Source organism: Aquarana catesbeiana, linkage group LG12 (genome assembly GCF_042186555.1).
Source record: "Aquarana catesbeiana isolate 2022-GZ linkage group LG12, ASM4218655v1, whole genome shotgun sequence".
Lineage (NCBI taxonomy): Eukaryota > Metazoa > Chordata > Amphibia > Anura > Ranidae > Aquarana > Aquarana catesbeiana.
Window position 1 is genome coordinate 55735923 of NC_133335.1, and position 22607 is coordinate 55758529.

Below are 22607 nucleotides of genomic sequence, written 5' to 3' on the forward strand. Positions count from 1 at the left end.
TCACCTCTAAAAAATAAACTGACACAGAAAACCTTTACGTAATGTGTATTGCTTGTTTGCTAACGGCAAATACATCTAATTGCACAACTTCATTTTCTGGCAGGTAATGCAACTAATCAGAATTATTTCCAGAAATGTTTTATATTCCAGTCTGAAGACCCAAAAGACATCCCCGTGTCTTGTTTACTTTAAATGTGCTTATCGCCTGCATTGTGTCACCATTTTTTATTATAAATAGGGAAAGCGCCGGTGCTCCTTAAACTATTTTCAGGATGAAGGTTTTCACTCTGTTCATTCTGGTCGCCCTTGTTGCTGGCACCTGGGCACTGCACAAATGTACTGTGATGAATGCCATAAAACGCGGTAACGTTATCGGCATTAAAGGCTACACTCTCGGAGATTGTAAGTATTGTTTTTTGTAATTTGGTCAAGCCTTCTCTACTCATTAGGGATGAGCTTTGAGTTTGAGTCGAACGTGAGTTCGACTCAAACATCGGGTGTTCGCCCATTCGCCGTACAGCGAATTTTATGGGGCATTCGTGGCAAATTCGAGTACCCCATAATGCACTGCAAGACCGCAGTGCATTGCTGTATGATGACTGGCCAAAGCATACGTCTGACCTACATGCTTTGACCAATCATAGCACGCTCCTAAGCGAGAGCCATAATTGGCCAAAGGCAGGGTGCCTTTGGCCAATCATGGCTCAGGGGGACTAAGTTCACACCCCACACTATATAAGGCTGCTTACACAGCCCCCGTATAGTGTGTTATAGTGGACAGAGATAGAGAGATTGAGCTAGATTAGGCAGGCAGGTTAGTTAGTTAGTGGCAGTGTATTTGATATATATACAGTCAGACTAGTATATATATATATATATATATATATATATATATATATATATATATATACTCTGCATTCAGCGTAGCCTATATATACAATGCATTCGGCGGTGTACAGTTTCTAATACAGTGCAGGTGGTGTACACAGTATATAATACAGTGTGTACAGTTTTAAATACACTTCAGGCGGTGTACAGTGTAGTGCTGTGTTAAAAAATAAAAAAAATACCCATCGTGTTCGGAAGGCCTCCAAGGAGAGGCAGACGCTCACAGGCCACTAAAAGAGGGCAAGCAGCCTCTAAAATAATATTTAACAGCAGGGACCTGCACCCAACAAGAGTAACTGAGATGGGTTACCGTGTTCTGGCACCACCAACACCTAAGGCCCAATTTTTCAGCATAGTATATAGTGCAGTCCATATAGTATACATACTGCAGTTCAGTATTTAGTGCATTCAGTGTAGTATTTATAATACAGTACAGGGTATATAGTGCAGTGTACAATGTATAATATAGTGTATTGAAGTGGTTAAGGGGAGCCCTATGACAGAATTAAGATAAAAACGGCATGGGTCTGGTATGGATTTTGGGGGGGTTCCCCACGCCATTTTTAAAAATCATTTTGACGTGCAGTTCACCTTAATATCCATACCAGACCCGAAGGGCCTGGTGTGGACTGGGGGGGGGAAACCCACACTGTTTTTGTAAATGATTTTTTTTTATGTATATTGCCGGGATCTGGCAATACATTACAGCCGTGAGCAAATTTAAATGACATTTTTCCCTTTAGAAATGTAATTTTGCTGCGGTACTTTTCTAAACATGGGGGAAATGCGCTACTTTACAGGCAAACTAAAGGGACCCCCAGGCACAATATTTAAAGTAATGTTACATTTTTATTGTTTCACTTTAAGCATTCTTAAAATCACTGCTCCTGAAAAAAACGGCCGTTTTAAAAACTTTTTTTGCATTGATACATGTATCCTGGGGAAGGAACCGGGTCCCCAAACACTTTTTATGGCAATAACTTGCATATAAGCCTTTAAAATGAGCACTTTTGATTTTTCACGTTCGTGTCCCATAGACTTTAACGGTGTTCGCAACCGAACCAGGGGGTGTTCGGCTCATCCCTACTACTCATGCAGATAATAATTTCTCTTTGAGACTCTCTGTTATAAAGCCCTATATAAGAGTAACTATGGATAAAAATTGCAGAACATAAAATAATTAGTCATTAAAAGGGAGCAGCAGACCAGTGAGCCTATCTCTCTGTCACTTTGCTCTCTTTTCCTCTCCGCATGCTCCTTGTGATCACATAAGCATTGTAACCTACCTAATTGGCTTCTTGTGCTGCTTTATCCTATCCCAGTCTAAGCTCTGCCTTATAGGGACTGCAGGAGGCTGATACCAAGTCTAATTCAGGAACTCACACTACCTGTATTTAAATGAAATACATACAATAATGGTGTAATAACAAATTCAGAGCAGCATTCATTTGTGTCTATAATATCTGGCTGGAATTCAGCTTTAAAATGGACCTTATCCCCTTACCTTTACAAAGCTTACATAATCAAAGTCAGTGCCAAAAAGTACTGGTTGTAGCTAAAATCCCTTTGATTTCGAGGTGCTGTACCTGATTGTGAACAAAGTCCCTCAGTCCCTCTTTCCTCCTCATTTGTCCCTCAATTTTGGTCTGATCTATATAGTTCTGTTCTAGCCCAGGTCCTGACAAGTAGTAGTAAAAAAACAGTGGTGGTCTCTTTTTGGGCCCCATGGACCCAGGGAACCAAATACTGTAAGCATGATCGAGCTTGAGTCCTGGATTTCAGCTTCAATTCAAAGTTATATTACCCCCTCCCTCAGCCACAATTCCACAACAACAATGAAGGGAGATGTAGTGTTACATGTTTGATCTGAGGATGAGAACATATATTAGGATATAATTATAAGTGCTCATTATTTGTGATAACGGTAATAAATGTAGTACATGCTGTTACTCTGTTATGGTATTCAAGGGGGACAGGACAGGCTCCCCTTAAAGCATTTATTATAAGTGCCTAGGATCCCTGAATTATTAATACTGTGCATGTTATTAATGCTGAACTATTTAAAGTATACAGGTAGATAAAGGTGGAAAATAAGTTCCCAATCAGTGCACAGCTGTTTACAGCCATATAGGTTCTTGTGACAGACTCACTCGGGACAGAGGCTTTTGGAGGGGACTGAATGCTAGTCTCTTGCCTACTGACTATGTGCCTTGGCATTTAAGGGAGCTACAAGCATTTGGGATATTCTGCTATGTAATGCAAAAGGACACTATTAAAGAGGCCATGATGGTCTCTGCCAGTGTAGGACTCATAGCAGATGTATGTGAAAGCTGATTAATGATATCTGGAAAGTTCTGGGTCTCCTGTTTTCTACTAGTCTGAAGGGTCTTTCACCCATTGTTAATTGTGCTAATTAACACACCTTTGTCTCTTAGCAAACTATTGGGGGATGTGTTTATACTTGTAATAATGTGTATTGTAAGTTGTGAGCTTGAAGCCGAATAGTCTAGGCATCTAGGCTGGTTTAAATGACTAGTTCATTATTTTTCTGGTTACAGTTGTATTGTTAGGGTATTATGATCAGGAGGGGGGGGGTGTCATCCTGGTGTATATATTTGTGTGAGATTTCAAATAAACATTTCTTATTCTAGTTCACTCCAAAACTGGTGTTGCCTCATTCTTGGGGTAACGTAGCCAGATCCACTGGTCTTGTGTTCCAGAACTTAGGAAGCGATATACCAGGGCCGTTTTTTCCACTGGGCACACTGGGCAGTTGCCCGGGGGCCCCACTTGTCTGGAGGGCCCCATCCAGGGACGATCCTCAGTGCTGCAATCTGCTGCTTAAGTTGACTAACTGCACTGGTTGCTCACTTGCTAGAATCGCCGGCCGCCCGGCGTCTAGCTAGCAACCAGTGACGTCAGTCAGGGGCCGCGGCCGCCCCAGCATTCGTAGCGCGCCGTGGCCGCCCCAGCTGCTAGTGAACAAGTCCGCCCACTTCTGCCATGTTCTTCAGACAGCGTGGAGAGGGAGGGGAGCGGAAAGACGGCCCTTGATAGCTGGCGCTGCCTTGCTGCTGTGAGTGACACACTGTACTGCACCAGGCCGGCGGCCTCAAAGAAGTCTAGCACTGTCTACTTAAGTACGTTCAAGTTGTGCATCACACACAGCCACTGTCTGTGTCCCTCAAAAGCTACCACTTTGCCCATTGAACACAGCCACTGTGCCCATCAAAGCTGCCACTGTGCCCATCAAAGCTGCCACTGTGCCCATTAAATGCAGCCACTGTGCCCATTAAACGCAGCCACTGTGCCCATCAAACGCTGCCACTGTGCCCATCAAACGCTGCCACTCTGCCCATCAAATTCGTGTTATATTGTCCAAACGTTGTGTTAATGTTTAAACACTGATTTTGTTGGAAGTACCAATAAATATAGCCTTTTTGATAATTTGCATTTTTATTCTCGTGTGTGATTGTGTAGACAGGGCCCCAGTGCACTGTATTGCCCAGGGGCCTATAATGCTCTTAAGATGGCCCTGCGATATACTGACGGAAGCACTCAAGCGGAGTGTGGGACGTTCAGTTACACTTCTTGTGTCCTGATTTTTAAATCAGATCACAATGGGTGTAATAGAACAGAATAGAACAGAAATAGCACAATGTATTAGGGAGGTTTTGGTTTCTCCTATAGGTCCAATTTGGAGCAGATGTTTTTTCTTCCAGTCAGCTCATCCAAAAAAAGGAAAATGAAAATATGAAAAAGAAAATTATCCAAATACACATATACAACTCATGGGTGTATTTGTAAAAAAAAATCTGCAGAACTATTCATCCTGAAAAACTGCATGTACATTTGTTCTATATAAATGCTGGCAAAATCAAACGTTACTAGGCTATTTTCTCTTCAGGTCGAATAAGTGAAAATCAGGAAAATACCACACTATGGCCATTGAAAGGAACTGATGATTTAAAAAAATAAAATTACTAGGATCGACAGCTTTATCTAGGAGCCATAATGTGGTATTTTCCTGATGCATACTATTCTTATGAGCGAATGACATCCACCCTGGAGAAAAAATAGCCTAGTAGCATTTGATTTTGCCGTCATTCACCCAGGACTACAGTTTTTCAGAATGAATAGCTCTGCAAATGATTAATAATTAATTAATTTATTTTATTTATCTTTCCTGTTCCAGGATTGCTCCTCCCCCTTTATGCCCTACTTTGTTTAGTTTTTAAGAGAAGCCAAAATTACCTTAAAGACTTGGACTTAACAATAGACTTAATAAAAGCTGTACTATCGTTTCCCATAATGAAAATGCTCTATGAATGGAGGAGGCAGACACAGGGCCGATCCTAGGGTCACAGATGCCTGGGTGCAGAAATATTTCTGGCGTCCCCACATGGGCTTGGTCATCTTACTAACTCCTCCCCTATACAAATGTTTCTATGGCAACAACTCAAACACAGAGATGCTCCCCTAAGAAGTCCTCGTTATCCTGGGATCCTCCTTTCACTAATTCTAATTCTGCTTCTGTTAGAGAGTCTGTTAGAAAGAGACATACTACAGACATAGTACAAGAGATGGTGAGAGACTGCAGACCTGATACACAAGAAATAGTCAAAGACTGCGGAAATGATACAAGAGATCAATGCATCAAATGCTGCCTACCAGTGCCCATCAAATGCAGCCTTATCAGTGCCCATCAATTGCAGCTTATCAGTGCCCACCAAATAAAGCCTACCAGTGCCCACCTAATGCAGCCTACCAGTGTCCACCAAATGCAGCCTTATCAGTGCCCATCAATTGCAGCTTATCAGTACCCACCAAATAAAGCCTACCAGTGCCCACCTAATGCAGCCTACCAGTGCCCACCAATTGCAGCCTACCAATGCCTACCAATTGCAGCCTACCAGTGCTCACCAATTGCAGCCCACCAGTGCTCACCAATTGCAGCCTACCAGCGCTCACTAATTGCAGCCTACCAGTGCCCACCAAATGCAGCTTATCAGTGCCCACCAATTTCAGCTTATCAGTGCCCACCAAATGCAGCTTATCAGTGCCCATCAAAATCAGCCTGCCAGTGCCCACCAAAATCAGCCTACCAGTGCACACCAAAAGCAGCCTGCCAGTGCCCACCAATTGCAGCTTACCAGTGCCCCTGGATCACACAGAGCGGCGACCCCCCCCCACCCACACACTCCACAAATTCCCCCCGCCCACACACTCCATAAATACCCCTCTCCACCCCCCACGTCACAAATTACCCCCTCACTTTACAAATACCCCCTCTTCACAAATGTCAACCCTAGTCACCCCACTAAGGACTTTGTTCAGCTTCTGTGTGATGGCTCACTCACCTCTCCTTATGGCAGTCAGCTGGTGGCCTTATCTTCTGCCTCCCAAGTCCTCTACTCCTGTCAGGTCCTGGCTTCAACACAGGCCTAGTGGCAGGGCATACTGAGAACGCTACAATCTCCTGCCCTGAATGGAGGCCGGATGGGTGGCATCAGGACCTTGGATCCCGGACCGGGCACAGCCTCTGAGGGAGCTCAGCTCTTGACCATCAGTGCCTAGGTGGGCGGGACGATGGGTAGATCCTCCCTCTGCTGGGTTCCTTATATGCTCTCCTATACTGTGCATGCTGGGCTGCAGCAGCATGCGTGGGAGAGGACACAGGTGACAGAGAGAAAAAGCTCCAAGCCGCTGCATGCTGCTGCATGTGACCCCCCAGCCCCCAGTAGGGGGGCATAAGTGGGGAATGAGGAATAAATTTGCTCCCCCTAGCAAACCCACTGTGTGTGTGACACAGACAAGGAGAGGAGAAGGGAGGGGAGCACTCTGGCGCTTCAGGGCCCCCACCTCTGTGGTGCCTGGGTATGGTGCACCCAGCGCACCTGCCCAGGATCGGCCCTGGGCAGACATTTCATCCATCCACCCATCTTCTATTCATATAAATATTTTCTTTAATGGAGACTATAGTACAGCTTCTATGAATGGAGGTGGGGTCAGAAAGGGGGGGCATAGTCGGCACACTTGACGAGTATCTGTCCCAGGTCTAGCAGCTTGTATTAACCTATGCAGTACCAGGAGACTATACAGGGGATGTAGAGGACTGAAGGGGTATGCAGGGGATGCAGTGGACTGAAGATTTAAAGGAAGAGAGCAGTCACCAGCACAAGGGACACACCTCATTCAATGTAGGTACTCGTCTTTGTTCTGAAAAAAAAAAAAAACGCTTTAGGCAGATTAGCTATTATTAGAAATGTACCAGCTTCACAAACTGAAACATAATTGTTAATACGTTATATATAATGGCAATTAGTAGCTATAAAAACATTTTGGGTTTCACCGAAGTTCTTCTAAACACTCATAAGTAAAATATATTTTTGCTTTTTTTTATTTTATTTTAGATATGTGCTTGGTTCATTATGCCAGTTACTATGATCACACCTTGAACAGAAGTCCCTCTGAATATGGCATCTTCCAGGTCAACAGTTACTGGTGGTGTGACGATGGCTACACCTCTGGGCGCAAAAATCTATGTAGAACATCTTGTTATGGTAATGTGTAATTAATGTATAAGGATAATAATGGTAACACCTTAGCTGCTGATATTTTGCACATGGCCTATTCCATTATCCTAAACTAGGGTATATTTTCAAAAAAATATTGATTTTCTGTTACTTTTAGCAAAATGTGGAAAGGTGCAGCATGGTTTGGCAGCAGTAAACCCACAGAGAACAGAACTTTAATCTAGATTTCACAACAACCCTGGCAGGAAGACACCCAACCGGTAACACTTACGCAATGTAAGAGAAAAGTGTATCAGAGCAGGTCTCAGATTTGCCGACAGCGTCTGTCTTGAGGGGCAGAATGTGGCCTGGCCAGTCCATTCCTAAATGGGGAGGTCTGCAGGAAGGATGGTGTGTCCCCAGGGCTGGACTGGGACAAAAATTTGGCCCTGGACTTCATCATGACCGGCCCACTTTAATTATGAGTGTCCCCAACAGCATCCCCCCTTACATTAGTGTGTCCCAATCAGCAACGCCCTTCACATCACAGAGTCCCAATCAGCAGCCCCCTTCACATCAGAGTCCCCATCAGCAGCCCCTTCACATCAGCGTCCCCATCAGCAGCCCCCTTCACATCAGTGTCCCCAACATCAGCCCCCTGCACATCAGAGTCCCCATCAGCAGCCCCCTGCACATCAGAGTCCCCATCAGCAGCCCCCTTCACATCAGAGTCCCCATCAGCAGCCCCCTTCACATCAGAGTCCCCATCAGCAGTCCCCTTCACATCAGTGTGTCCCCATCAGAGAGTCCCCATCAGCAGTCCCCTTCACATCAGAGAGTCCCCATCAGAGAGTCCCCATCAGCAGTCCCCTTCACATCAGAATCCCCACCAGCAGACCCCGTCACATCTGAGAGTCCCCATCAGAAGCCCCCTTCACATCAGAGAGTCCCCATCAGCAGTCCCCTTCACATCAGAGTGCCCATCAGCAGCCCCATTCACATCAGAGAGTGCCCATCAGCAGTCCCATTCACATCAGTGTGTCCCCATCAGAGAATCCCCACCAGCAGCCCCCTTCACATCGAGAGTCCCCATCAGAGAGTCCCCACCAGCATCCCCCTTCACATCAGTGTGTTCTCATCAGAGAGTCCCCATCAGAAGCCCCCTTCACATCAGAGTCCCCATCAGAAGCCCCCTTCACATCAGATTCCCTACCAGCAGCCCTCTTCACATCACAGTCCCCATCATAAGTTTCCTTCACATCAGAGTCCCCACCAGCAGTCTCCTTCACATCAGAGTTCCCATCAGAAGCCCCCTTCACATCAGAGTCCCCACCAACAGTCCCCTTCACATTAGAGTCCCCATCAGCAGCCCCCTTCACATCAGAGTCCCCATCAGCAGCCCCTTCACATCAGAGTCCCCACCAGCAGCCCCCTTCACATCAGAGTCTCCATCAGCAGTTTCCTTCACATCAGAGTCCCCACCAGCAGTCTCCTTCACATCAGAGTCCCCATCAGCAGCCCCTTCACATCAGAGTCCCCAGCAACAGCCCCCTTCACATCAGTGTGTCCCCATCAGAGAGTCCCTATCAGCAGTCCCCATCAGCAGCCCCTTCACATCAGAGTCCCCATCAGCAGCCCCCTTCACATCAGAGTCCCCACCAGCAGCCCCCTTCACATCAGAGAGTCCCCATCAGCAGTCCCCTTCACATCAGTGTGTCCACATCAGAGAGTTCCCATCAGCAGTCCCATTCACATCAGAGAGTCCCCATCAGCAGTCCCATTCACATTAGTGTGTCCCCATCAGAGAGTCCCCACCAGCAGCCCCCTTCACATCAGTGTGTTCCCATCGGAGAGTCCCCATCAGAAGCCCCCTTCACATCCGAGTCCCCACCAGCAGCCCCCTTCACATCAGAGTCCCCATCAGCAGCCCCTTCACATCAGAGTCCCCACCAGCAGCCCCCTTCACATCAGAGTCCCCACCAGCAGCCCCCTTTACATCAGAGAGTCCCCATCAGAGAGTCCCCACCAGCAGCCCCCTTCACATCAGTGTGTCCCCATCAGAGAGTCCCCATCAGCAGTCCCAATCACATCAGAGTCCCCACCAGCAGCCCCCTTCACATCAGAGTCCCCACCAGCAGCCCCCTTCACATCAGAGTCCCCACCAGCAGCCCCCTTTACATCAGAGTCCCCACCAGCAGCCCCCTTCACATCAGAGTCCCCATCAGCAGCCCCCTTCACATCAGAGTCCCCATCAGCAGCCCCCTTCACATCAGAGTCCCCATCAGCAGCCCCCTTCACATCAGAGAGTCCCCATCAGAGAGTCCCCACCAGCAGCCCCCTTCACATCAGTATGTCCCCATCAGAGAGTCCCCATCAGCAGCCCCCTTCACATCAGAGTCCCCATCAGCAGCCCCCTTCACATCAGAGTCCCCATCAGCAGTCCCCTTCACATCAGTGTGTCCCCATCAGAGAGTCCCCATCAGCAGTCCCCTTCACATCAGAGAGTCCCCATCAGAGAGTCCCCATCAGCAGTCCCCTTCACATCAGAATCCCCACCAGCAGACCCCGTCACATCTGAGAGTCCCCATCAGAAGCCCCCTTCACATCAGAGAGTCTCCATCAGCAGTCCCCTTCACATCAGAGTGCCCATCAGCAGCCCCATTCACATCAGTGTGTCCCCATCAGAGAGTCCCCACCAGCAGCCCCCTTCACGTCAGAGAGTCCCCATCAGAGAATCCCCACCAGCAGCCCCCTTCACATTGGAGAGTCCCCATCAGAGAGTCCCCACCAGCATCCCCCCTTCACATCAGTGTGTTCTCATCAGAGAGGAAGCCCCCTTCACATCAGAGTCCCCATCAGAAGCCCCCTTCACATCAGAGTCACCACCAGCAGCCCTCTTCACATCACAGTCTCCATCATAAGTTTCCTTCACATCAGAATCCCCAGCAGCAGTCTCGTTCACATCAGAGTTCCCATCAGAAGCCCCCTTCACATCAGAGTCCCCACCAGCAGCCCCCTTCACATTAGAGTCCCCATCAGCAGCCCCTTCACATCAGAGTCCCCATCAGCAGCCCCTTCACATCAGAGTCCCCACCAGCAGCCCCCTTCACATCAGAGTCCCCATCAGCAGTTTCCTTCACATCAGATTCCCCACCAGCAGTCTCCTTCACATCAGAGTCCCCATCAGTAGCCCCTTCACATCAGAGTCCCCAGCAACAGCCCCCTTCACATCAGAGTCCCCAGCAACAGCCCCCTTCACATCAGTGTGTCCCCATCAGAGAGTCCCTATCAGAGAGTCCCCATCAGCAGTCCCCTTCACATCAGTGTGTCCCCATCAGAGAGTCCCCATCAGCAGTCCCATTCACATCAGAGAGTCCCTATCAGAGAGTCCCCATCAGTAGTCCCCTTCACATCAGAGTCCACACCAGCAGCCCCCTTCACATCAGAGAGTCCCCATCAGAAGCCCCCTTCACATCAGAGATTCCCTTCAGCAGTCCCCTTCACATCAGAGAGTCCCCATCAGCAGTCCCATTCACATTAGTGTGCCCCCATCAGAGAGTCCCCACCAGCAGCCCCCTTCAAATCAGAGAGTCCCCATCAGAGAGTCCCCACCAGCAGCCTCCTTCACATCGGAGAGTCCCCATCAGAAAGTCCCCAACAGCAGCCCCCTTCACATCAGTGTGTTCCCATCGGAGAATCCCCATCAGAAGCCCCCTTCACATCAGAGTCCCCACCAGCAGCCCCCTTCACATCCGAGTCCCCACCAGCAGCCCCTTCACATCAGAGTTCCCATCAGCAGCCCCTTCACATCAGAGTCCCCACCAGCAGCCCCCTTCACATCAGAGTCCCCACTAGCAGCCCCCTTCACATCAGAGAGTCCCCACCAGCAGCCCCCTTCACATCAGTGTGTCCCCATCAGAGAGACCCCATCAGCAGTCCCCATCACATCAGAGTCCCCACCAGCAGCCCCCTTCACATCAGAGTCCCCACCAGCAGCCCCCTTCACATCAGAGTCCCCACCAGCAGCCCCCTTCACATCAGAGTCCCCATCAGCATCCCCCTTCACATCAGAGTCCCCATCAGCAGCCCCCTTCACATCAGAGAGTCCCCATCAGAGAGTCCCAACCAGCAGCCCCCTTCACATCAGTGTGTCCCCATCAGAGAGTCCCCATCAGCAGTCCCCTTCATAGAGTCCCCATCAGCAGCCCCCTTCACATCAGAGTCCCCACTAGCAGCCTCCTTCACATCAGAGTCCCCACCAGCAGCACCCTTCACATCAGAGTCCCCATCAGAGAGTCCCCATTAGCAGCCCCCTTCACATCATAAAGTCCCCATCAGAGAGTACCCACCAGCAGCCCCCTTCACATCAGTGTGTCCCCATCAGCAGTTCCCTTCATAGAGTCCCCATCAGCAGCCCCTTCACATCAGAGTCCCCACTAGCACCCCCCTTCACATCAGGGTCCCCACCAGCAGCCCCCTTCACATAAGAGTTCCCACCAGCAGCCCCCTTCACATCAGAGTGCCCACCAGCAGCCCCTTCACATCAGAGTGCCCACCAGCAGCCCCCTTCACATCAGTGTGTCCCCATCAGAGAGTCCCCATCAGCAGTCCCCTTCATAGAGTCCCCATCAGCAGCCCCCTTCACATCAGAGTCCCCACTAGCAGCCTCCTTCACATCAGAGTCCCCACCAGCAGCCCCCTTCACATCAGAGTCCCCATCAGCAGCCCCCTTCACATTAGAGTCCCCATCAGCAGTCCCCTTCACATCAGAGAGTCCCCATCAGCAGCCCCCTTCACATCATAGAGTCCCCATCAGAGAGTACCCACCAGCAGCCCCCTTCACATCAGTGTGTCCCCATCAGAGAGTCCCCATCAGCAGTCCCCTTCATAGAGTCCCCATCAGCAGCCCCTTTCACATCAGAGTCCCCACTAGCATCCCCCTTCACATCAGAGTCCCCATCAGCAGCCCCCTTCACATCAGAGTCCCCACCAGCAGCCCCCTTCACATCAGAGTGCCCACCAGCAGCCCCCTTCACATTAGAGTCCCCACCAGCAGCCCCCTTCACATCACAGTCCTCCCTCTCCTCCCCCTCCCACATGTACCCACAGTTTTCAAGGCAGCTTCTCATTCCTCTCTCCAGTCATGTGATAACAAGTGATAGGGGAGTGAGGAAGGAAAGTCGGCCAGCTGTCTATCTCCCCCTGCAGGCTGGAGGGAGCATAACTCCTACTGCTCTCTCCAGCAAGTGACGGAAGCTGCTCCTCCTGACAGGAGTGAAATCGCGATCACTCACTGTCAGTGAGGAGCAGCTCAGGACTGCACCTGACTGACCCACTGAGCCATTTGGCCCACCGGGAAACTCCCGGTAGTCCCGATGGCCAGTCCATGCCTGCGTGTCCCTCTCCTTTCTCTACTTGGCTTGAACCTCTCCCTGTCACTTGTCACTGTCCCTATGAGACGGGTTACATGTCCCTACACTACCCACATGCGAAATGCCCACCAAGCCTGGGAGCCAGGGCCTTAAATAGGCTCTGCCTGACCTAAAATAGCTAACAGAGTCACATGAGGCAGCAGCATCCATTCGAATAGCTTCCCCAGTGACCCAGGAAACCATAGAGGAACCATGTTTACCTTGACTTCCTCACCCCCTGCAATGCTGCTGCGGTTGAGCATCACCGGTGGATAAAGTAGACTGCACTTGCCTACAAACAAGCAACTAAACATCTTAACCAGACTTGCTGAATATCATGATTGTAGAAATGTGATGTACCCCCCAGACTTCCTGACAATAAATTCTCACAAACCTATGCTGGAAGATTAGAATTTACAGAGACCAAGATTCAATCATTCTGCAAAGTACTATTATTGCATTCTAAAATAACACAGCAAAACACATCAGCCTCATTAGAAACAAATAATTGAAGTGAATAACTAGGAAATTCTCTGAAATCTGTGGTCTAGTAAAAGTGACTCATCTTGTGATTAGCAAGACTTCTAGTGCTTCTCACACAATATGCAATATCCACATGTGTACTTAAAAAGGAACTGCAGTCTGCTTAATAATTTGTAATAAAAACATCTTTGCCATTCTGAAGCTTCCCTCCAACCATTTTGCATATTATTTTATATATACTGCGATTCTGAACTTGCCAAATATGCTCCACTGAGTCTGGCTGCAACCATTTTAATTGTGGGCAGCTGAAGCTGCTGCCTGTTCACTTCCTGGATTTACACAGACACACACCTCCAGCTCTGCAGCTCTCATTGGCCCTCTTATGACTCACCCCCCTCCCTTCCTGGCAAACTCTCATGAGAGTGAGAGAGAGAGCTGTGTCATAAGCCTAGGCTTTTTACCAGACAAGAAACAGGAAGTGGGCTGTATAAGGTATTTACTGGCAGAAAAAAATGTTTTACTATCCAAAGATAAAACAACAAGGGCAGAAGATTTAATAGATGGAAAGTTGAAAAAAATGACCAAAGTTCCACTTTAAGTACATTGCCAGCACTGGTCAGCTACATCTGGGAAGATCTATGTGATCTTGCTGGAAACCACTCTGGATTGTATATTATGTCAACTGCCCTGGTTGTCCAGGTTCTCCAGGTGGCTATTGAAGGTTATCAAATGAAAGATATAGAAATCTCTTAATTGTTGGAGATTAGACATAGGGATGCCTTTTTGCTGGCTTTAACAATGGTATCAACGCCAGAGGACATGGTTTGTAGGTCAGACCAGCACCCTGTTATAGCTGCAAACAGTGTAGTCTTGATGTTTCCTGCAAGAAGTGTCATATCAGTCACAGTAAGTAACTTGTTGTACCTGACGGACATATTTGATTGAATACTCTTTGGCTTTAGAGCAGGATAGTTGCTCTTCCTCACCTGTGTCCTGGCTTTACCATGGCACCAGATGGTCAAATGGACTATGGCATCCTAACATTGGGAAGCTCAAAATGCCCTTAAAAGCAGGGGTTGGAAAGTCCCTGGGAGCTTTAGGGGCTAAGGAATTTTAGTATTTTCCCCATCTGGCAAAATTTACTGATTGGAAGACTTAGGTCCCTAAGTAGTGTTGGGTGCTCAAGCATCCACCATGTGTGTGCTAAGTCACACCCCAAAATATTTATTTTAGAGTAAGGAATGGCTACAATCTCTTAAGTTGGTTTCTTTTTTGCAGCCTGGATTACATTGGAGAGATTTCCCCCCATTTCCTGTACTGGACACTCAACAGAAAACAAGAGGAAACCTGATGTGAAGGGACTTGCCCTCCTAAACAGTTTTTATCGCCACTGAAATTTTTCCCCTTACCTTTTGGATTTGCCTTCACATTTTGACTCATTAACAATGGTCACAAACACAAATAGTAGGAGTGAATCTACCTAGACACACACAGAAATAAAAAAATGGCAGGGGTTCCTATGCTTCCCTACTCTATCAAGGGCTAACAAAAATGTTGACTATGCATACACTTTAAGTGTTCAGCAAAGGCCTATTTTTTCCAGTTTTGAAAAAAGAGAAGAAGAATTAAATATTAAGACAGAATTTTATTTTGTGTCTGTGACCCCCAAAATTTAATATCACTCCCTTGCAGTTAGTGTGACACCAGGATAGGAAATGCGGGATGCATATGTCATCAAGACAGGAAGGCACTGACAGCAATAAGCACATTATCAGAAGTTATAGAAGTTGTTCCTTAGAGAATTGGTATCACTTCCCCATTAGGGAAACAGATGACAATAAAATCTGACAGAAATTTTAACCTGTCCCTACCTCAACAGATAATCAGTTATTGCTGGAGTTAAACCTTTATCTTTATAGGATTGACAATACGTAAAGTGTTCCTGCCAACCTTATTAGTATTTTATATAAGTCTAACCTAAGAGCAGATACCACAAGATGCCATTACTATTATGTGGCAGGAAACAGTCCTTCAAGTGTTTTTGGTTCACTTTGTTACTAAGGGCCTTGTTTCCAGACCTACTCCATCAACTGCCATTCATCTTCAAGTCATAGGAGTTGGTTTACTAAAACTGGAAAGTGGAAAATCTGGTGCAGCTGTGCATGGTAGCCAATCAGCTCGTAACTTCAGCTTGTTCAATTAAGCCTAGAGAAAAAAACCTCGCTGACTGGTTTCCATGCAGAGCTGCAAACAGGTTTGCGCTCTCCAGTTTTAGTAAATCCACCCAACAGTCTCTCAATGACCAATATTGCTGATAAAAATAAAGTTAATAGGAAGACAAAAGACTGCCAACTTGTTTCAGGGCCAAACAATCCCCCTTCACAAAGGCTCAGTTCAGAGTCCTGCCAGTGAGAAAAAAGAACAGGACTTTCTAAATTCTCAGCCTCAGGGGTGGATTTTTATCAGGGACTTGCTCACAGGTTCTGCCTCCCCATCTCCAGACTATTGGAAAGCTCTCCAACTATCACACTTTCGGAACGTTACCCAGACATGTGTTCTTCCACAGGAAACTTCACTCCTTTGAAGTATTATGTATTATTTGTAAATTTCTCTCTACATTATACAAACTCTTGTTAGATCTCCATGCACCTTTGGATCCCCCTTTTCTTGCCACATGGGCAATCTTCATTGTGTAGCAAGTACCAAGAAATTATATACAAGATAGTAACTCATTGGTACAGGACACCTTCAGTCCTTGCCAAATTATTCCCTCAGCAAAGCAACCAATGTTGGAGATGTGGCTCTCATGCAGGCATGCTCCTTCATATCTTTTGGGATTGCCCGGGTCTACACACTTTTTAGAAGCCAGTCTTTCAACTTATTCATATTTTTACAGGCATCTCTCTCCAAGACCATTCTGTGGCAATTCTACTTACAGCTCTCTCTGGGAAATGGTACCATAAATCTCTGCATTAACACCTTCTAAATGCCACCAGAGCTTGTATTCCTAGTGTCTCCCCCAATGGCTAGCCAGAGTGAATGACATTGAATACATGGAAAACCCGACTTCTGCTCTTCGAGACAAATCTGAGGAACATAAGCCCATCCATTGGAATCTCTTCCGTTTCTCTGATAAATACCTCCAATATCTGTAAACTGGCCTGCCCACCTCTCACATTGAGTTGTTTGACTCACCTCTGTTTCTCCCATTCCCTCAGCGGTAGTCTTCTCCCTAATTTTGTTTCTTCCCTCTAACCCTGTCCCTCTCACAAAAATTATTAAAAATCTGAAGCGTACGGTCCAGGCTGGAACCTTTTTTATCGACTTCTTCCTTCCCCAATTGTCTGTGTAATGTCTCCCTTGTTGTCCTGGTTTGCATCTTGTTATCACTACTTGGAAATTATAGGTTACCTCTGTGTGAAAAACCTCTATGATGGATTACCAGTGTGGTTCCTTGCAAGTTTCAACCAACTTTCCAATTTTTTAAACGCATCATTGTATCTCATGCTTGTGTTTTTTTTTGTGAATTATTCTGTTTGCACCACTGTACTTTCTACTTGATGTATTTTGAGAATATCTTGTGTGCACTTGAAATGCTCACACTGCATGTTGTAAGAAATCAACTTCTCATTGTTATCTGTTGCACTCATTTAAATAAAAAATAAAACAAAAAACAATAATAACATTACATTTTTTATGTGTGTGTTATATATTTAGGCCTACTGGACACAGATCTTTCAGACGATGTAAGATGTCTAAAGAGAATTGTGAGAGATCCAAATGGACTGGGTGCCTGGTAAGTTATGTTCTGTATTAAAGATCACTCAGATAGAGCACTACCCTCTTTTATAATTTGTGTTTTGGTAATCTCACAAAGTATGGACTCCAGTCAGCCAGGGCAAAAGGAGCAACTGGAATCATGATTAAACGCTACATAGATATATACTTACTTATAAATTATACAAATGAATAGCCATCTGTATTTATTAAAATACCAATAAATATGTTTTGAAAGGAAGCAGTGTAAGCAGGACTTTTTTTCAGTGGTGGAAAGCAAGGGAATGCAGTTCCGGCACCTCCAGCACTGAATGTATCTAATGACAAGAGGTGATAGGCTGTGCTGGAGGGTCTATTGATGCTGGCTGCTGGGGGATCTATTGTTACAGGCCGTCTGTAGTTGCTGGAGGGGGATCTCTTGTTGGGTTCTTATGTTGCTTAGGGGTCAGTTGTTGCTGCGAGGAATCTGCTGTTGGGGGGGGGGGGGGTCTCCTGATGCTGGCTGCTGGGAGATATATTGTTGATGTGGGCTCTATTTTTGCTGGGGGGTCTCTTGTTGTTGGCTGCAGGGGATCTATTTTATTGCTTTTCTTGTTTTCATTAACACATTCTATACAAATTACTTAGCACTACAAAATGATACTTGGTGCTGTATTCTCTAAAAAAGAGTGGTACTGGGAGGTGGGTAGAGAATGCAACCAAGAGACAGTGCTTGAAGGTGGGTAGGGGATGAAGACACATTGTGACTTGGAATAGGGGGTACCTGCACCTATTCTTTGGGGGGGGGGAGAGCCCTAAATGTAAGTACCCAAATGTAATATGATATCAGCTTCTTGCAGGGCTGCGTGAGAGGAAGTAGCAGCTTGAGGAGCCAATTAGTTTATATGCTGATGAGAAGCATGCTAATAGGAGGAGAGAGCAGAGTAACAGAGAGATAAGCTCATCACTGAGGTGCTTTTTCTTTCACCATCCATTAACAAGCTGGGGCAGGTCTAGGATGACCAAGGCTTAGAGGAAGTGGGTTGAATGATGCTGGTCTTCAGACTGAGAACATCTAGTTGCAGAAAAAAGATGGTTTGTAGGGGAAGTCTCTGAAGTGAAAGGGCAAATTACAGCAAAAGCTGAGTATATGGGTTATTGATTTTTTTTTTGGTACCTTTGGCTGGAGTTCTGCTCTAAGGATGCCTCATTTACTGAATGCTTAACAATGTAACCTTTAAAGGTTATGTGAATTAGAGCAGCCTGGCCCTTTCACACAAGTGGTCCGATCGGGTCCACCTGTCAGTTTTCAAGAGGACCTGATTGGAAACTGTATGTTAGTCTATGGCGGCCAGATGTAAGCATACTTGTTTACATTACTTTGATAGCAGGTAATTGGACGAAAGTCTATTTACATCTGGCCGCCCATAGGTCTAATAAGGGTCTGGAAAGCTCTGCTAACATTATTGGACAAGACATGGCTAGTATGCAAGGGGCTTTAGTGGTATATACTGGCCCAAGAGTACCAGGTACAAAAAAACTTGCATTCAGATCACAAATTGTATATCTATTTATTACATGGGGAAAAAAGACAATAGAAGTAGGGCGTTAAGCGGTCAACTCCAGACATCCATATTGAAACACAAAAATAGTAAATTAGTATAATTTATTCATAGAAAAATACATAACAACAAATACATATATGTACAAATAGAAACAATATAGATCCATAAGGGATCATGATAGTAAAGCAAGTAAATGTAAACAAGCAATCAAGGCCAACATGTTTTGTAGTCAGTTAGACATATCCACTTCTTCAAGGCTGAATTGCTTCTTGTTAAATCAAAGATCTGTTCACAAAAAGGACAGTTTATACATAAACAGATCTATATATAATACATGTGAGTGTATTTTCCCTCTCCCCCTACTCCCCACCCTCCCCTTCTTCCTCTTCCCCCCTCCAGTTTTCCTCCGACACTTGTTTACATTTACTTGGTATACTATCATGATCCCTTACTGATCTATATTCTTTCTATTTGTACATATATGTATGTGTTCTTATGTATTTTTCTATGAATAAATTATACTATACTATTTTACTATTTTTGTGTTTCAATATGGATGTCTGGAGTTGACCGCTTAATGCCCTACCTCTATTGTCTTTTTTCCCTTCCCTTACTTTAAACTAGGGTTGGCACTCCATTACAACAACTAGTCTTTTGTCTGGTGGGTCTTGACTATATATTTATATGACCCTAGCCTATTTTACTCTATTACATCTTGTTGAGATGGCTAAAAGTAAACCATACATAAAACATCACACAAATTGATGTGAACTCATAATATGACTGTTTTGACAGGAGCGTCTGGACAAAGTATTGCAAAGGACGAAACCTTAACTCCTACACAACTGGATGTTAACTGCCTTTAATACACTCTGTTGACAAGATATGTTTGCTGAATGAATACAGTTCTGCCATCTGTTACCCGAGCTACATTCATCATACTTTGCCAAATAAACTTGAAGTGAAAAATTCTACTCCAGGATGCTTTGCTTTTTTTTTTTCGAAATGTATATATGTTTTATTTAAAAAAAAAAATCTTTAGTATAAAATAGGATATCATTTACTGCCCATCACTTAAAACAGCCACTAAGGCCGGCCATAAACAGCCATCAATCAACTTGGGTACAACCAGCCTGCCGGAAATTCACTTGCGATTATCGCTAGTGGCTGCTATAGCCACTAGCAATAATCACTCATTTTTTAACTTCACTTAAAAAATGAGAGGAGCCGGCTGTGAAACAGTGAGAAGTCATAGCCAGCTTCCCTCATTCAAGATAGTGGCACCGGGGACCCAAAGGCAAGTAAAAAACCTAAGCTTTGCATTGTGTACCTCAATAAAGTTTCTTGGGTGTGTGTGACATGCCCAAAATCTACAACTGGTTAAGGATGAATTTCTCCACAGTGATGTAAGTGAGGCTTGTTTTTACGTGACCCTGTCACTAATATCAAATGAAAATTAAACCCGTTAACCCAAAATAAGTTTAGTAAATACCTTTCTTGCTGCCCATTTAGTTAAAATTCCACTCTGTTGAGATATGGTCCCTCAAATTCTGCTGGGAAACTGACACTCCAAGGAGTGTTAATCTCTTGCGTCCCCAACAGCCCCCAGTGGTTCCGCCCACCAGCCTCCACATCATTATTGTGTCTTAAAGCAAAATGGAGGTCACTGAAATGAAGTACAAAGTGCCGTAGGGGCAACAGGAGATCAATACTTCTAGAATTGTTGGTTCCCCAGCAGACTCCAGATTTCTTAATGGAGGTTTATTTGGTATTTTATTGTTAGTGACGGGGTCATTTAAAGATTCCTCTACTGCTTGGTAATATTAGATAAATATAAAATATTATACATGGTTTTTACACATTTATCACTTTCACCCACTAGGTTGTAAGCTCAAAGAAAGTTCAACAGCATTCTTTATTGTATTTCAAAGCTGTGCCGAAAAATAGACTTAAATAGCTTAAGAGATCCAAGAATACACACAGCTAGATGATTCAGTCAAATGGCAAATTTCCCTCTGTGATACTGATTGGAGTGATGTGTGGGAAGGATCCTGAAGAATTTTAGCTGATCTTCTTATCTTGCTCCTTCACCTTCTAGATTTCTGATGTTGGCCCCTGTGAATTAATTTTGGAATTTTGCCAACACCAAGACAGACTGAAACATCATAGAGGGAAAATTATATAGTTTTATGGTTACATAGTTAGGTTGAAAAACCATCATACTTTTCCCAGCATTTAGGGATGCATGTGGGGGATGACCTGTCCTGGCTTAACCAGTACCCGTTAACAGTCCTGTACACAACTGCTGCAGGCGTTACACCAATGAAACTTGCTTAACCGCATGGGCACAAGTTTTGTTTTGAGGAGACACCCCCATAGAGGGGTTAGTAGAAGGAAGAGTCCACACCAGGAATGACTATTAACAGTTTACTAAATCAATAGATGCAAAAAAATTTACATACAGAACCGCTGCTATCCCTTGGAGGTGGGGGCACCCAGCTTTAAATGACAAACAGTCCAGCAAAGTTCAGAGAGATGTGGAATGAGAGGAGAGATGAGAGGCCCGGTGTCCAGTAGTCCAACATACCACAACAGGGGGCTTTCCCCCAACATGTTACATGTTAATCTAGTCCAGTCTACCCACAGAGACCAGTAATCACACTCCACATGAAAAATACCCCAAGTAGCTTGCTGCCTTCCTAATATTTTCTTACCTAGGGACAGTGGAGGATTAAGGTGGTCATGGGCCCCTAGGCTACTTTTTGTGTGGCCCCCTCCTAAGCATGCTTTACCAGAAAATAAATTATTTAGTGCCATGTGTAAAAGGGTAGACCTATATTACACGCCTCAAGTGCAACTCTCAGGTCTACAGCCCAAACACATTCAGACATGAGCCTATTATAAACAGCAATGCCACAGAAAAAAAGCATTCAAAATACATCTGCAAGCTGGTAACAGATTTTACCTTTCTAAACCAACAGTTAGGCCAAAAACGTCTGCAGCAGATCCTGTTTAACTGAGGCAAAATCACAACATCCTGACGGAGACCAATCGAAATGTTGTGTAATATTCCAATGAAATAAAGCCATACAAATACCATAAACAGCAGCAGCACATAAAAGTAAGCAATAATCAACAGCAGAACAATCATACGTTCCAACGGCAGGAAGTGCCAGCATCCATCGGCGCAGCCTGTCCATCGGACATCACTGCAATCCAGGAAATGGACCAGACTCACTCCCAGGATATCCAGCGGCTTTTGCCAAAATGCTTGTTGACTATGTACCTTTGTGAGTACCTTTTTACAGTTTTATTAAACTCCATGTTTTTTACTGCACTTAAAGTGGCGCCTTTGTTTCATTTTGAGAGTGCATATAAAACGCAAAAAAATATAGAAAGATCTTACGAGCCACAGATGGGTTAATGCCTCTAGAGTAAGTTCCTAGCGGAGGCAAGCTGCAAACACTAATCACGTTTCATACCAGTGTAAATAGTAATAAAAATAAATAAATGTGTCTGCGCTAAAGAATTTATAAAAACAAACAATATAAGTCAATGTATGAATAAAAAAATGTAAATATCAAAAAATATATACCTAACAATAATGAATGCTAACAATCTGTGATAAATAAATAACCAAAGTGCAACGTGCATAAAAAATCCAAGTGCTAACTCAGGTTTGAAAGAGCATTCACTCCTTCAAAAAAGTGATAAATAAAGTTCATAAAGTTCATAAATAATAAATGCAAAGTGCACAAATACAGTGTCCATCATCTGTGATATCCATCATGCTCATCCAAGAAGTGCACAAAAATATAGCATGCTTCATTGCTCTTCGGTGACCCCCAAAAGCATATGCGCTCACCTCAGAGCGTGTGACACAGTACTCAAACTATGTCAAATCACGCTTGGGAGCCACTCCTGGGCTCTAAAAGGTATGCAGGTGTTGACCTCCAACTTGCTCAATTAACTTCCCGATTCACTTGTAT

General features: G+C 45.3%; 1 protein-coding gene across 1 annotated transcript; it reads left to right on the top strand.

The window, feature by feature from the left end:
- The first annotated feature begins 237 nt into the window (after positions 1 to 237).
- Positions 238 to 19592, top strand: LOC141114257 (lysozyme C-like). Its single transcript, XM_073607841.1, has 4 exons — positions 238 to 402; positions 7302 to 7451; positions 17015 to 17093; positions 19414 to 19592. The coding sequence occupies exons 1-4, from the start codon at positions 273 to 275 to the stop codon at positions 19472 to 19474; spliced, it is 420 nt and encodes a 139-aa protein (XP_073463942.1). The 5' UTR covers positions 238 to 272; the 3' UTR covers positions 19475 to 19592.
- Positions 19593 to 22607: the final 3015 nt, after the last annotated feature.

Bases quoted from the DNA above. Each gene is read 5' to 3' on its own strand.
- LOC141114257 (XM_073607841.1), top strand. From the start codon at position 273: ATGAAGGTTTTCACTCTGTTCATTCTGGTCGCCCTTGTTGCTGGCACC. The intron at 403-7,301 runs GTAAGTATTGTT...ATTTTATTTTAG, and splicing joins AGGCTACACTCTCGGAGATT to ATATGTGCTTGGTTCATTAT. The intron at 17,094-19,413 runs GTAAGTTATGTT...CTGTTTTGACAG, and splicing joins CCAAATGGACTGGGTGCCTG to GAGCGTCTGGACAAAGTATT.